Here is a 14,388-nt window from a genome sequence, read left to right as displayed (position 1 = left end):
CATGTGTTTAGCTGCTGGATTTAATTGAGATTCTTGAGACTCAGTGTATTATGTGATGTCCTGTTGTTGCGTTCACATTAAGCCTTGCATTGGCAAAGTTCCTGATATATAAACCCAGGTTTCCAGTGAATTACTGTAAAATCTACAGTAATTTGAGGTCTCATTGTACTTTGTACCAAAATGTGTTCAATGCCCCACTGCAGCTATCTAAAATATTTGTATGTTATCTGAGATAAAATTAGCTGACCACTGCTGCTGTCATTTGTCCACTTTTGTATGTATGTAACTGTGTGAGTTAAAAACATTGTGATTTACCTAGAAAGAGGAAGGAACTGGCACAGCAAAGTCTATATCTCCTAAAAGAGAAGTTGAAGATCTCTCTCTCTCTCTCTCTCTCTCTCTCTCTCTCTCTCTCTCTCTCTCTCTCTCTCTCTCTCTCTCTCTCTCTCTTTCTGTCTCATTTGCTCTGTGAGAACACAGGACCTTAGCACACACCTCTGCTCTCCTTTATTGTCACTGTCCTCTTTTGTGTCTGGGTGTTAGAGAGAAACAGCAAGTATTTAATATTCAGTATTTTTCTGGAAAGAGGAAGGAAGAGCAGATACAGAGTCTGCATGTACTAAAACAGAAGTTAAAGATCGTAGATCTTTCTCGTTCTTTCTTTCTTTCCTTGTGGTGCAATCTGACAGCGAGACAACACAGGAAGTGCTGAAACTGTACCACACACCACTGCTCAGTCAGTCAGTCGTTAGAGAGACAGGATGGAGTTCAGTCCACTCGCTGTGATGCTCTGTGAGTAAATGTTCTCTTTGTGTCTTCAGTAGAGTGAGTGGTGGGGTATAAAGTTGTTCATCTGCAGTGTGAATGTCCTGAGTGATGAGTTTATTGTGTGATTAGGACATTGTGTGTACTTCAGCATGACTGCTCAGGTGGATCAGTGTAGACATATCTGTTATGAGAAGGGTTTAGTTTGATGTGTCACTACTCTCATTAACTATGATAGTTCAACAGGTAAGAGTACAAGTAGAGCAAGTTTAAAACACAGGGTTTAAATAATCTAATGAGTGTAAACGAGTCTGTATTGTTGGAATCTGTAGCTGATCTTCTGTGTCCTGCTGTCTTCTGCTGCTCAGTGACAACCTCTCATGATCATTTGATCTGCTAAAAGAAAATGACTGGATGGTGTTTGTACTTTCACCAATGGAAGTCAGGGTTGTGAATAACTGAAATGTCTTTAGCTGCTGTGGTGAGACTCTGGTGGTGTTTCCTGTGCACAGAAAGGTTTAACAAAACCATGTTAGTGTTAACTAGACTTACTGAGAGAATGTCTTAAGCTAAATTGTGTTTATGTTTTTTTATGTTTCTATTATCGTCTGTTCTGGGAAAAATCTCAGTACAGAAAGTTCACTCTAATACACACTAATACCAAACTGATGCACAGAGTTTATTTTTAACTAGTAATTATTATTTACCAATTAGTTAGTTGAGTTAGAGGCCTGAGAGCAGAAGTAGCCTGTTGGTCATTGTGGTGTTGCTTTTCTTTTTAAAATAACTGGCCCGAGTTCAGCTGTGAAGAAGAGGCAGAGGTGTGAATGTGTGATAACTGACTCGAAACTATGCTGGATAAATATAACTTCACTGGTGTTTCACTTGCTTACTTAAGTGGAACTTATTGTTGGCCAAAATCAGCCATCTTCTTCACATTTAATCATTAAATCAAAATTAAAGCCAGAGTGTGTGTAGTAGAGAGTGTTGCAGACAGTGTGTGCAGTAGACATGGGAGGTGAGGCATGGTGTTCGCCTGATGCTTTCACTAAACGCCAGGGGCTTCAGTACTGCAATGTAGAATGGGGGTTTCTGGAGGTGTGGTTAAGACACCCCCTTTACAGGTCACGGATAAAGTAGGAGACTGTCAATTCACAGCAAACCAGTGACTACATTTCCCATCCTGCACTGCGGTCTACAAACATGGCCGCCATGGACAAATCCCCAGAACACTCACCTTCATTCTAATCGCACACCTGCATCCAATTCACAGCACAATCACAACCACAGTTTATAATACCTTCCATGCATTCACTCTTTGCGACGTATACGCTCAGTTGCCTTCAGTCTCTGTTGTTACCAATCCTTGATACCTTGATCTTGTGTTTGTTTATTCTGGTTTTAACCTTGCTCTTGTTTATGACCTTGTCTCTTTGCTTTGCCTAGTTTGGACTGTTTGACTGTTCGATTGACCCTTGCCTGCCTATGTACCTTGATTTCTTCCTGATCTTTTGGACTATTGTATTAAACTACCTAACCTGCACTTGCTTCCGTCTCAGCCTCCATTACGTTACAGACACATGCTCATGGAATTACATTAACACTAAATGTCACACTTCAACGGTCTTTACAAATTTACATGGGTGTTGTGGATAATAATGCACATTATATATTATTATTGTGAGTTACAAATTGATGTTTAATATATTTTATAATAATATAAATATTTGTAATGTGATGTTATATGAAAATTCTAAATGATTAAGGTGCATAATTGTTTAGACTATGTTTATATGTAGATTACAGTACCGCTCATGTGAGGAGGAATATCACTTTTAGCTATGGAGCAAACCTTCACACTAGATGTGGACCTGCAAACATGCATGTGTAACAGTTCTTCCTTTACACCTCGTACATTTATGAGTATGATTTTCCTGGAGATAATAAAATAATTGAAATGAACACTATCACATCTCTGAACACTGCATTAAGACCCTCTTTTCATTATGGTTGACTGGGCCATTCCGAAACTTATCTTCTTAAACTTTATCTTCTTCTTCTGAAGGGGCGGCTGTGGCTCAGGTGGTAGAGCGGGTTGACCTCTAATTGTAGGGTTGGTGGTTTGATTCGTGGCCCACGTGACTCCACATGCAGAAGTGTCCTTGTGCAAAACACTGGACCCCAAGTTGCTCCCAATGGCAGGCTAGCATCTTGCATGGCAGCTCTGCACCCATTGGTGTGTGTGAATGGGTGAAAGACACAGTGTGAAGCACTTTGTAGAACAAAAAAAGGTTAAAAAGCACCACATAAGTTCAGACCATTTACCATTTATGAATTCAAGACCATTCTGAAGCCATTTCTTTGTTGACTTGGATTGTGGTTGAGTTGGAAGGTGAATATTTTGTTCATCTTCAGCTGTACAACAGAGGCCTGCAGTTTTTGCTAAATAAATTGGTATTTGGAGCTATCCATGATTCCCTCATGATTCCCTCTTCTCCTTTCATCAATTTTGGAGGGACGTCCTGTTCTTGGTAACGTCACTGTAGTGCCCCATTTTCTCCACTTCTGGTTTTCACATTGTTCCATGGTATATGTAATGTTTTGGAAGTTCTTTTGAAGATTAATATTTTTCAACAGTGAGAGCCCATACATTTGTTGTAAGCTCTTTGCAGACCATGGCATTTACTTTAGTCTTTTTAGACTTTAATTATAAATGAGAGTGCAGTATATTGGGTTCCTTACAGTTGAGATCAGTTTGTCGAACATATTCTGCTTTCAATCATACGTTAAACCTTTACCATGTTCTCTGTTTCTGTTCTGTTTCAGTGCTGATTTCACTTACACCAGTGTCACATGCTCAAGGTGAGTATATATAGTTATATTCTACAATTATTTGTTTATTTATGTTTACATGTCTGGTTTGAATTGGAGCTGAGAAGCTTGTGTTTGCACATTACCATGCAGAGTTTGTCAACTTGTTTCATCTGAGTTAACTCAGTTATTTTCCCACATTAAATTACTGATTCAGTTAACTTTCCTGATGTGCATTTTGCCGTTAGTGCGGTTGCTTTAACCTGGTGTTCCCGTTAAGATTTTTGTGTTTATGATGATGTCGAAGGTCACATGACAATGCCAACATGGCAGATGTAGTATGTTTGGGATAGTAGTCATGGAGTGTGTCCAAAATTGCACACTTATGCACTATTCTGTGCCATTTTGTAATATAAATAGTGTGATTAGTGTGTTCACACTGGAAAAACCCCAAAAAACAACGTGCACTTTAATTTCCCGGATGATGCACTCATTCAACCGAAAACAGTGTGTTCCAAATAACATACAATTCACTATACACTTATACTATACACTATACACTCTGCCGTCTAGTGTATGAACTTTAGAAGGGTAGTATCGTCTCAAATGGCACATTTTCAGTATTGTACTAACTGGAAGTATATGCTGTTTCCCGGTCAACGGCAAATTACGTCAAATGCACGTAATGCGATGGCGCTAACATTAGCGAAATAGCCAAACAGATTACAAAAATGAATTGGTACACTTTACTGTTTAAGGAAAGCTGCGACTGTTGAGTGCATGAAGTGTCCATCATTCCACACTTCGTTTTTTCAGTGGAATGAGCGCATCATCCGGGAACTTAAAGTGCACTTTGACCTGCTCCCAAATGAAACCCTGAACTCTGCAGACATGATCATATGAGTTTACTGTCACATAATGATAGTGTGCCGTTCAGATGTGGATTCATGTTCAGTGCTACTTCAAATAAATATTACCACAATTTAGAAAAAATATTTTAATAAGCTGCTGTCCTACTGTACCATACAGTGACTTATTGTTTGCTCTTGGTTAACGATCTAGTGAAATAGATTTATTTATTAATATAGGCCTAATATCAAGATTCATTTCATAATATTAACATTAGAAAAATACAATTTATTATTATTATTATTATTATTATTATTATTATTATTATTATAGTGGTAGTAGTTGTGGTAGTAGTGGTCTACATTGGGGGGTAAAATGATGAGATGTGGATTCATGTTAGTTCTACAAAATAAAGTTTCAGTCCTGATTGAGGAGATGTACAGCTGAGTGGTGCAGCTCTCCTACACTGCACCCAGATGATGTCTCCTCACTAGCTAACACACTGTCTTGATTGTTTTATATTCTTTGTCACACTGTTGTTCTGTTTGCCTGTTTTACAAACATGACTTGATATCTGTTCAGTGCGACTTCAAGTAAATATGTTTAAATAGAATTTGTTTCAGTATAGTGTTATATTTTTATTCTAGTAACTGGTGTTAAAATTGGTCTAACCATCAATGAGCCGGTGTGTTATGATGTGGCGTGTTGTAGGACGGGTGTGGAGATCTGCTCTGGGCCAGAAAGTCCAGGGGCACATTTTGGTCCCAGTTCACCCTGATTATTGCTATTAATGCTAAATAACATATGATGAAAATTTAAGTATCGATGTTAAAACACTGAAATGAGGGCTCCATTCCTACATTTTGCCTAGGGCCCCCAAATCACTAAATCCACCCCTGCCTTCTAAAGTCATACATTAGACAGCAGAGTGTATAGTGAGTAATATAGTGCATAATATAGTATCGAATTCAGAATATAGTATATACTATACTATCACAGTACGGGATTTCGGACAAAGCACTAGTTTGAGGCTGATAACACCATCGCTGTTCGTCTACAGTGCCAGTGCATACACAAACGCTCACAGCTCTGGTGGTTGCAATGTGGCTTTTCCTTCCTGGAGAACTGCGTCATTTCATAATAACATGAGCTCTCATAATAAAAGTCTCTGAGTAAGGGTCAGTGAACAGCACTCTTACATCCTCTTTACTCCATACTAATGCTCCTTTTGCACATAAAGTGAGAGGTACATCAGGATTTTCCACTTCTTTCATCACAGATTTAAAATCAGAAGGACTGTTAATAAATATATTACATAACTATTCATTTCTTTTCTTATTCTAAAACACTTCTTGAAATATCATTTTACAAAGTAGTCATCTGTAGCTGGTGAGATGTTAAAGTAAAGCAGTTGAGTGTGTTTCTCAGTGACAGATTCACTCACATGTGACATACAGACCATTGGGTACAGGTGATCCCACTTATTAATCAAAAAATAAACCATGCAGTGATGAGAATGAACACATTCCTAATGCCTCGTCTAATGACTCAGTGTAATTAGTTTTATATTAATGTTTAGTATCGTTACTATTCTGTACTCTTTAGATGATATTTTTGACATGGCAGGATTGTTGTGTATAAAGTAAATGTGCAGATTCTGTAATGTAGTGTGTATATATATATTATATATATATATATATATATATATATATATTATATATATATATATATATATATATATATATATATATATATATATATAAAATTATTATTATTTATTTATATATTTATTTGTTTATTTATTTATTTGTATGTATGTATGTATGTACAGAGAGACCAGGGGCAGTACTGAGTGTATCTCCACAGAGCTGGCTGACTGAAGGAGACTCAGTGACTCTAAGCTGTGAGGTTACAGACTCCTCTACAGACTGGACATTCAGGTGGTACAGAGAGATTCTCTACAGACACAATGACGGCCGTATCAGGTATAGATTGGAGCCCCTCTCAGACAGCAGCAGAGGATCTGGAGGCTCCTACACTCTCAGTCCTGCTGCTCTTAATCACACAGGAGTTTATATCTGCAGTGTAGCGAGAGAGCAACGACCCTTTTACACAAACTACAGCCATTCACAGCCACTATGGATCACTGGTGTGTTGCATTATTGAATATAGATGCTTTAATAAAATATATAAATGTACACAGCATTGATCTTAAATTTGCAGACTCACAGCTGTGATAATGTTTGGTGTAAAAATCTTTATATTCACCCTCCTGAGTGAGGAATGTTTAAGGCAGTTGAATAGCCCTAAGCACTGGTAGAGGATTATTCTCCTTCAAATAGCACTGTTTAATTAAACGAGGTGTAAATGTGTTCAGTGTAAGTTATGTCATGAAATCACAATCATAATAACGTGAATTATAATGTTCTGTGTTTAAGGTGAATCTCCTCCAGTCTCTCTGATCATCAATCCCAGCAGAACTCAACACTTTACTAGAGACTCTCTCTCACTGAGCTGTGAGGACCAGAGTAACTCTACTGGATGGAGAGTGATTCGATACATACACAGAGCGATAGTGTCAGATTGTTCAAGGGGATCAGTTACAGGATCTACATGTGAAATCAGCTCCCTCTACACATCCTACACTGGAGTTTACTGGTGTGCGTCTGAATCTGGAGAAAACAGTAATCCTGTCAACATCACAGTGCATGGTGAGTCTTCATGTAGTGTGTTTATTGTTAAAGGAGAAGGGAAATGTTTCATTACAGAATATTCAGAACTCTGGGTTTCCAACTGGGAGAACTGTTCAACAAGACACACTGAACTGGTTTATCTCAGTAATGTTTTGAAAGTTCTGAATGTTTTGTCATTTTAATATTACCTGAAGACAGCAACAGAACGGCACAGTGGAGTTTCTCTCATGAGCTGAATCAGCTACGGTAGAGCAGGTAAAACACTGAATGAGGCTGTAATGTGACTCTACACAACTCTAGTTTTACACTCCTAAAGAGTTTTCATCCAATTCAACACCACAAACACAATAACACTAATGAGTTTCACACTGAAAGTTACAGAGACTGCAGTTATTTGAACAAACTCTGATCAACACTACTTGATTTCAGTCAGGATTGGCTTTACACTATAATACATATCAATTAGTTATTGTATTACACACCATAAACTAAGGATATTTATATAATTAGTCACTGTTTATATAAATAAATATTCATGTTGTAATCCATTTTGCTGTACATTTGATTTTCTGTGTTCTAGATGGTGATGTGATCCTGGAGAGTCCTGTCCATCCTGTGACTGAGGGACATCCTCTGACTCTACGCTGTTTACATCGCAACCCAAAGTCCTCAAACCTCCGAGCTGATTTCTATAAAGATGGATCAGTTCTCCAGACACAGACTACAGGAGAGATGATCATCCGAACTGTCTCAAAGTCAGATGAAGGTTTCTACCACTGTAAACACCCAGAGAGAGGAGAGTCACCGAAAAGCTGGGTCTCAGTCAGAGGTGAGAAACCTTGTGAGAATTTCTTTTTATTTATTTCTATCTTAAATGACAGCGTTTAGATGTACACTGCTTAAATGCTTAAATTCTGGTCTCTTTCTTTCCTCAGGCTCAGGTTCTAGATCCAGCGCTGGAACAGTAGGAGTGGCTGTGGGACTGAGTTTGGCCGCCTTCTTCATTATTTTATTAATCTTAATGATCCTGCTGTGGTTCTGCAAAATAAAGAAAGGTCTGATAACTGCTTTATCTAAGTAATATAGAATATACTACTTACTTGGAGTATATAGCATAGAGTATAATACTGATTTATATGGAAATATTAAGTTGATGAAAGGGGGGCTTGTTTAGAATATTGGACACATTTAAATTAATATGGTCACAGTCCAGATTATAGTGTACAGAATTAAACAACGTTAATAAAATGTAGATTGCACAATAAACAAAAAATTACTTTCCAGTATTAACTATGGAAATCCCTGTCAAATGACACTGTTATTAGCATTATATCCATAGCTAGTATTTGTAACTATTCCTCACTGTTTATTTTTATTTTTTATTTTTTGATAATTCCCCTACAGGGCTGTACAGTGTACTGTAATCAGCGCTGTGTAAAATAAAGTGTTTCCTACAATATTTACACCCGGTTCAGATGTAGAATCTGTCTCCCTCTATAGAAAATCAGACATCAGAGCAGAATCAGAGCCGGTCAGGAGCTGAAGACTCTCAGTCAGGACACACACCACTTCAGGCTGGTCAGACACTCTGTCAATCACTGTTTATTTCTACATGTCTTCATAAAACAACTTTTTTTTTTTTTTTTGCATTTTTTGAGAATGTTTCTTCTGTTTTCAGAAGGAAATGCTAATATCTATACCACTGTGGACCAGGCAGATGCGAGTGGAACAGGTAGCTTTATTTCAAACACTTCCTGTTGCAGTAGGAGACATAACTGTAGATGAATGCTGTACAGTAAAGTACAGCAGTGTCTTGTAGTGATTAACACACTGCACTGTGTTCAGGTGAAGCTGCAGCTGAGAGCAGAGAAGACACTTACGCAGAGGTCACGGAGAAAAATAAGGCAAAGGGGAACAACGGTAGAGTATTTTTAATGATGAGACATTTCGCATAAATCTACAAGTGGAACAGTCTCCAATATATACAGTCATCTATTACACTGACAATCACTGTCCTGAACAGATGCTACAGTGCATACTGAAAGATAAAGGAATTATTACTATAGACCACTTTAAGGACGTAAACAATAATAAACGAGTTACAGTGCTACTGCACATGTCTGGTCCTGAAGCATTTCCATTTCGCTATTTTTAAATCCCAGACGAGTCAAAACAAAATGACAAGCGCATACTTTTTAGGTCTAGCTAAATCTGAATTGTTGAGGTATTTACAAAAACTGAAAATAAATGAAGTGGCATTACCCAGGGAGAGAACTTTTCACACAGAACATTAAACGTTTACATGAAGATACTTATCCAGACATGTACCATTAGCTGGTTAATAGCCAGTGCGTCTACACGAGAGATGCAGTAAAAGCCTATCACAGTCTGGATGCTTACAATTACTTCCGTGGTGGAAAAGTTGGGAACATTTGTTTGTACAATTTGGATGACATTTGTCTTGTGTTTGAAGTTGGAGCAAGTCAAACATCGTCAAAATGTACTCTGCGTGTCTCGGCGTTAAGATGACCAGGGAGGTTTTTAGTGGTCGTTGTACCTGGTTAATTCATAATGTTAACAGTTACTACTGTTATTGTTTAAAATGCATTAGTGCATGCTGGAATAAACATAAACCATGCTTAAGAAGTGATGGAAAACTGTTGTTTACGGTTATCTTTTGTAAACTAATGATGTTAGCTAATGTTACACAATACAAAATTATTATAAAGTGCTACTCATCGCATCTGTCAGCTGACTAGATAGCTAGATAACGAATGTGAACTGCTACCTTCCTAGTTATAACCCACAGAACATTAAGAAATGAAACGGAAATACAAACCTGGCATTGTCGCTACAAACGTATCAAAAGCAGGCTAGCTACATATTGTAGGGATTTTAGCCAGCGGTGGGCGGAGCACAGACACACAGGAGGCTGTTTCAATGTTATGGGGGATTTATTTAAGCCAATCGGTGAACGGGGGTGTGTGTGCGTGTGTGGGTTGAAGGGCGATTGGGCGGTGAGGATCTCAGCCGTTGGCGGTTACAGTCAATAGGGCGCGGCGGAGCCGTCACTCGCGTCGGAGTCACCTGAAACCCGAAAAAACACACAACAGCGATTAGCAGACAGGCACGCGACGGCAAAACTGCATAAACACGCCAGAAATTCGCGCACGTGCTCGGAAATATTTCTCTCTTTGTGCGAGTGGAATATCGCCCTTTTATACTCTCCCCTCGCTTGCTGGATGGTGGAATTCTTCCGCACGGTGCACCAATCACGAACCGTGGGTGTGTCGGCGGCCCCGCCCCGCAGCCACGTGCTCTCTGGATGTCCAAAACATTTGGTGGCGCTGAAGCGGAACTGTCTCTTCTGCGCCACTGCGGCAGTCGCGTGAGCAGTGATCTTCGTTTCCTGTGCGCCGGCTACCGGCCTGGCGCCACAATATGAAAACAATGACGGAGCCACTACGCTGGCTCAAATTATGCTGCGTCATGTTTAAATAATGCATGAAAAGAAATACAAACAACTCAGTGGCAAAAATGTTGTTTATTTACTAGCGCTAAAGTGTGTTCTACATATCCTAGAATTGCTAATCGGTATACAGCTTCTCGCTTCACTGCTGGAATCCAGGTGTGTTTTTGTTTTTCGGAAATCTAAACACTTTAATTTAATAAGTAGGTTATATCTGGGCCTGAGGGAGCATCCAACCACCGAGCAACATGGTCCTAGTTTTAATACTGACATTTTTAATGGCGAGATACAATATCGCAATCTCACTGTGCATAAAGCACCTGCCGTTGTTTTGAATGTGCTCGACAACTAACCAGAAACGTCCAAGGAACAAAGACGCCACTTCCTGAAACTGACAAATAGCCACTGAGATGTTTCTATAAAAACTGAGACTTCAACAGCACTGTGGTATAAGTGATGCTGTAATGAATGATGTATTATAAGGCTGGTGATCTGTGATGGTTTTGTTCTCTCTGCAGATGTTGATGCTGAACCCAGTGGTAGTGATGTGACTTATAGTGAACTTGTAATAAAACCACAGAAAAAATCTATGAGAATAAAAGGTAGAGAAAACCATTATTTAATGTGTTTAGATGGATTTTTCTAGAGATTAATACAATATCTCTTGCTCCAATTAGAAAAAGCCAGTGTTGGTGCTGATACTGTATACTCAGAGCTGAAGCTGAACACCAAGGTAAGACTGATGACACCAGCTTGTTATGAAGCTTAAAAGACAAACCGAACACCATGAAGTAAGAAATAGGTATTAGGCAGGATTTGGGCTCTAGCAGTTGTAAGGTGAACTACAAAAACATTGAAAAGGTTGGGTTTACTCCTTGTACACAAAGCCCCACTTCCCAGAATCTTAGTTTGGTAGCTAGCTAGAGAACTTTCCATCGTCTTCTAATAGTTTGTTATAATAATTTGTTATGAATATTCAAAGAACTGACACCAAACAACTTGATGATTTGTTGCAGCAGCCATCGAATCAGAAAGTTAGTACTAGAGAACCAGACATTAGTCAGAAGAGAGCCTGAGCTGTAATTCTAGTATTATAATTGAGCAAAGGGGAGTGGTTTAATGTGGAGCCAGATGGGTAATGGCTGATGTTGCACACCTGAACCTGGCTTCCTGACCTGTATTTATGTGATCTTTTTCTCTATGCAAACTCAGACTTCACTGGACTGAACTCAACCATGTGGACATCCGATCTGCTCATGGGCAAGTGTGGCTGGACTAAAGCTGGGGACCGTTTTGATTAAAGTGGTGGAAGAGGATGACACCACTTCAGTCCACAGCAGTGAAAAGAAATGTTTGCCAGATTCAGTAATACACCTGTGCAAACTGAAAGAGTAAATTAGATACTTAAAAATTAAATACACAGGGCTACAGATTTCACACTGTGGTTTGGATGATCTAGTAGACACCTTATGAAGTCCTATGATGTATAGCACACATTACAATGGTTGCACAATTGCTTGTTTTTTTGCTACAAATTGCTTATTTAATTTAGTTATGCATTTACACATTCCAGCTTTTGAGAAATTGTTCATTATAAGTTTTATTCTCACATTTTTACATTAGATTATTTACATTACTATCGTGTACCATGTGTCCTTTTTAACGTTCTTGTATGTTTCAACTTATACAGTACATTAATTAAACTCATTTAACCAGTCACTCATGTCACAGGTTAACGGTTGTTTTTTGCATACAGTCTGTAAAATGAACTGAAAATATAAAATTTAGTTTATCAGAAGGTAAATTAATGTGTCCTGACTCACACTATGTTCCTAAATTCTGTCATAATTGACCAGCTCAAGTTTTCTCATGCCTACTTGTGTGTTATATTGTGGCACATTAATGTTACCATCACTAAAAAACATAAATAAATATAAAAAAAAAAACAACCTAAACATGCTCAATTTTTTGTAATTCGGAGCACAAGTGCTCCTAAAAGAAATTGTTAGCATAGAGCCCTGCTACGATACTGATGAAAATAGTATCTGAATGTTTCTATAGCGTTGGTCACAGGGGCGAGTTCATAAGGTAACATGGGTCTTTGTAAATGTGTTGATATGCCTGTGTGGGAGGAATGACTTCAGTAAGGTTGTAGTTCTTGCTTTTAAATCTGTCTTTTTGTCCGTTATCTTTAAATGATTTTTTTCAAGGCATTTGATACCCTCGAGCACCCTTTTCTGTTGAAGTCTTTAGAAATCTTTGGCTCTGGTCCCATGTTTCGTAGTGTAATATCCATGTTCTATAATGATGTTTTCAGTAGTGTTTCCCTGAACCTGGGTCTATCACCCAGAATTCAGATTAAATGAGGAATCCACCAAGGATGCCCAATTTCACCATTACTGTTTAACCTAGCAGTTCAATTAATGTCTTTCATCATAAAAAAGCAAAACTGAGGATAATATAGGTATTGATATTCTTGGCAGGACTTTCTCTAGAAGAAGAAATAGAGGGTATTCCAGTAAAAGAGGAGGTTAAGTACCCAGGGGTTATGATTACCAAGAACTGTGCTAATAGAGAACACTCAAACTTCAAATCTAAAATTGAAGGGATGAAAAAATCCTTAAATCATTGCTTTTCTAAAGACTTATCTATTTTGGGCAGAATCCTCGACTAAAACTGAGGGAATATCCAAACTTATATATTTATCTCACATGTTGAACATGGTCCCAAAAGTAGCTCAGTCTGTGAATTCAACATAAAATTGATCATCTATGAGTTTTATTTCAATTGAACACAAATTAGCTTCTGTTGTTGAGCACCATTTGTAAAAATCATTTTAAAAAATCTCTTTATAAATAAATAAATTTCTTATATCACTGACTCCCTTCCACAGAGGCAGCAATACACTATGACAGCAGTACACTATGAGAGCAGTACACTGAAAGCAGTACACTATGAGAGCAGTACACTATGAGAGCAGTACACTATGTCTGCAGTACTCTATGAGAGCAGTACACTATGACTGCAGTACACTATGACTGCAGTACACTATGAGAGCAGTACACTATGAGAACAGTACACTATGACAGCAGTACACTATGTCTGCAGTACACTATGACTGCAGTACACTATGAGAACAGTACACTATGAGAGTAGTACACTATGACAGCAGTACACTATGTCTGCAGTACACTATGAGAGCAGTACACTATGAGAACAGTACACTATGAGAGCAGTACACTATGAGAACAGTACACTATGAGAGCAGTACACTATGAGAACAGTACACTATGAGAGTAGTACACTATGAGAACAGTACACTATGACTGCATGACATCATGACTGCATGACATCATGAAATTCTAAATTCTTGATGACGTCTACCGGTCAGTGGCGAGGCCACATCAGTCTTTCAGTCTCCACGACAAAGAACAAACCTCCTTCACATCAACACAGACTTCTCCAGAAAATCTGAAAGACTCGTGCAGTCCAGCCAGGAGACGCCAAATTGTAGTGGACATTTTACAACACTCGCAGACTCGTCCTCTGAAGGTAAAACGGTTTATTACAGAAAGATGGTTAATGCAGGAGAGAATAAAGCAGGAAAGAATAATAAGAGCGCTCTGAAGCCCTTGTACTAAACCACTACTATAGATATGAAACGCAGAACATGACACACTTCGCGCGGTGGAGATAAACTTCTGTAGTTTTTCCCGTGTGCTTGTTGTTATTGTTCGTCTTCTTCTTCGTCACCACTTGTGGACGGACTAAAACACTTGCGCGTATTTGCTGCCCCCTTCA

General features: G+C 38.5%; 2 protein-coding genes across 3 annotated transcripts in view; both read left to right on the top strand.

Annotated features, from left to right (window-relative positions):
- Positions 1-6,240: 6,240 nt before the first annotated feature.
- On the top strand, positions 6,241-12,262 carry LOC108261231 (uncharacterized). Its single transcript, XM_053681850.1, has 10 exons — positions 6,241-6,574; positions 6,864-7,136; positions 7,699-7,947; positions 8,054-8,173; positions 8,619-8,696; positions 8,797-8,850; positions 8,964-9,038; positions 11,106-11,189; positions 11,265-11,320; positions 11,800-12,262. The coding sequence occupies exons 1-10, from the start codon at positions 6,241-6,243 to the stop codon at positions 11,812-11,814; spliced, it is 1,338 nt and encodes a 445-aa protein (XP_053537825.1). The 3' UTR covers positions 11,815-12,262.
- Positions 12,263-13,853: 1,591 nt separating this feature from the next.
- The window catches only part of LOC108261685 (centrosomal protein of 55 kDa-like), a 43,801-nt gene continuing 43,266 nt past the window's right edge, over positions 13,854-14,388 (top strand). For both annotated transcript variants that reach the window (XR_008396734.1, XM_053681685.1), the window contains exon 1: positions 13,854-14,139. The gene's annotated coding sequence lies outside the window, so the exon portion shown is untranslated. The remainder of the gene's footprint in view (positions 14,140-14,388) is intronic.

The sequence above is a fragment of the Ictalurus punctatus genome, chromosome 7 (assembly GCF_001660625.3).
Source record: "Ictalurus punctatus breed USDA103 chromosome 7, Coco_2.0, whole genome shotgun sequence".
Lineage (NCBI taxonomy): Eukaryota > Metazoa > Chordata > Actinopteri > Siluriformes > Ictaluridae > Ictalurus > Ictalurus punctatus.
This window is presented reverse-complemented; position numbering and strand designations above follow the sequence as displayed.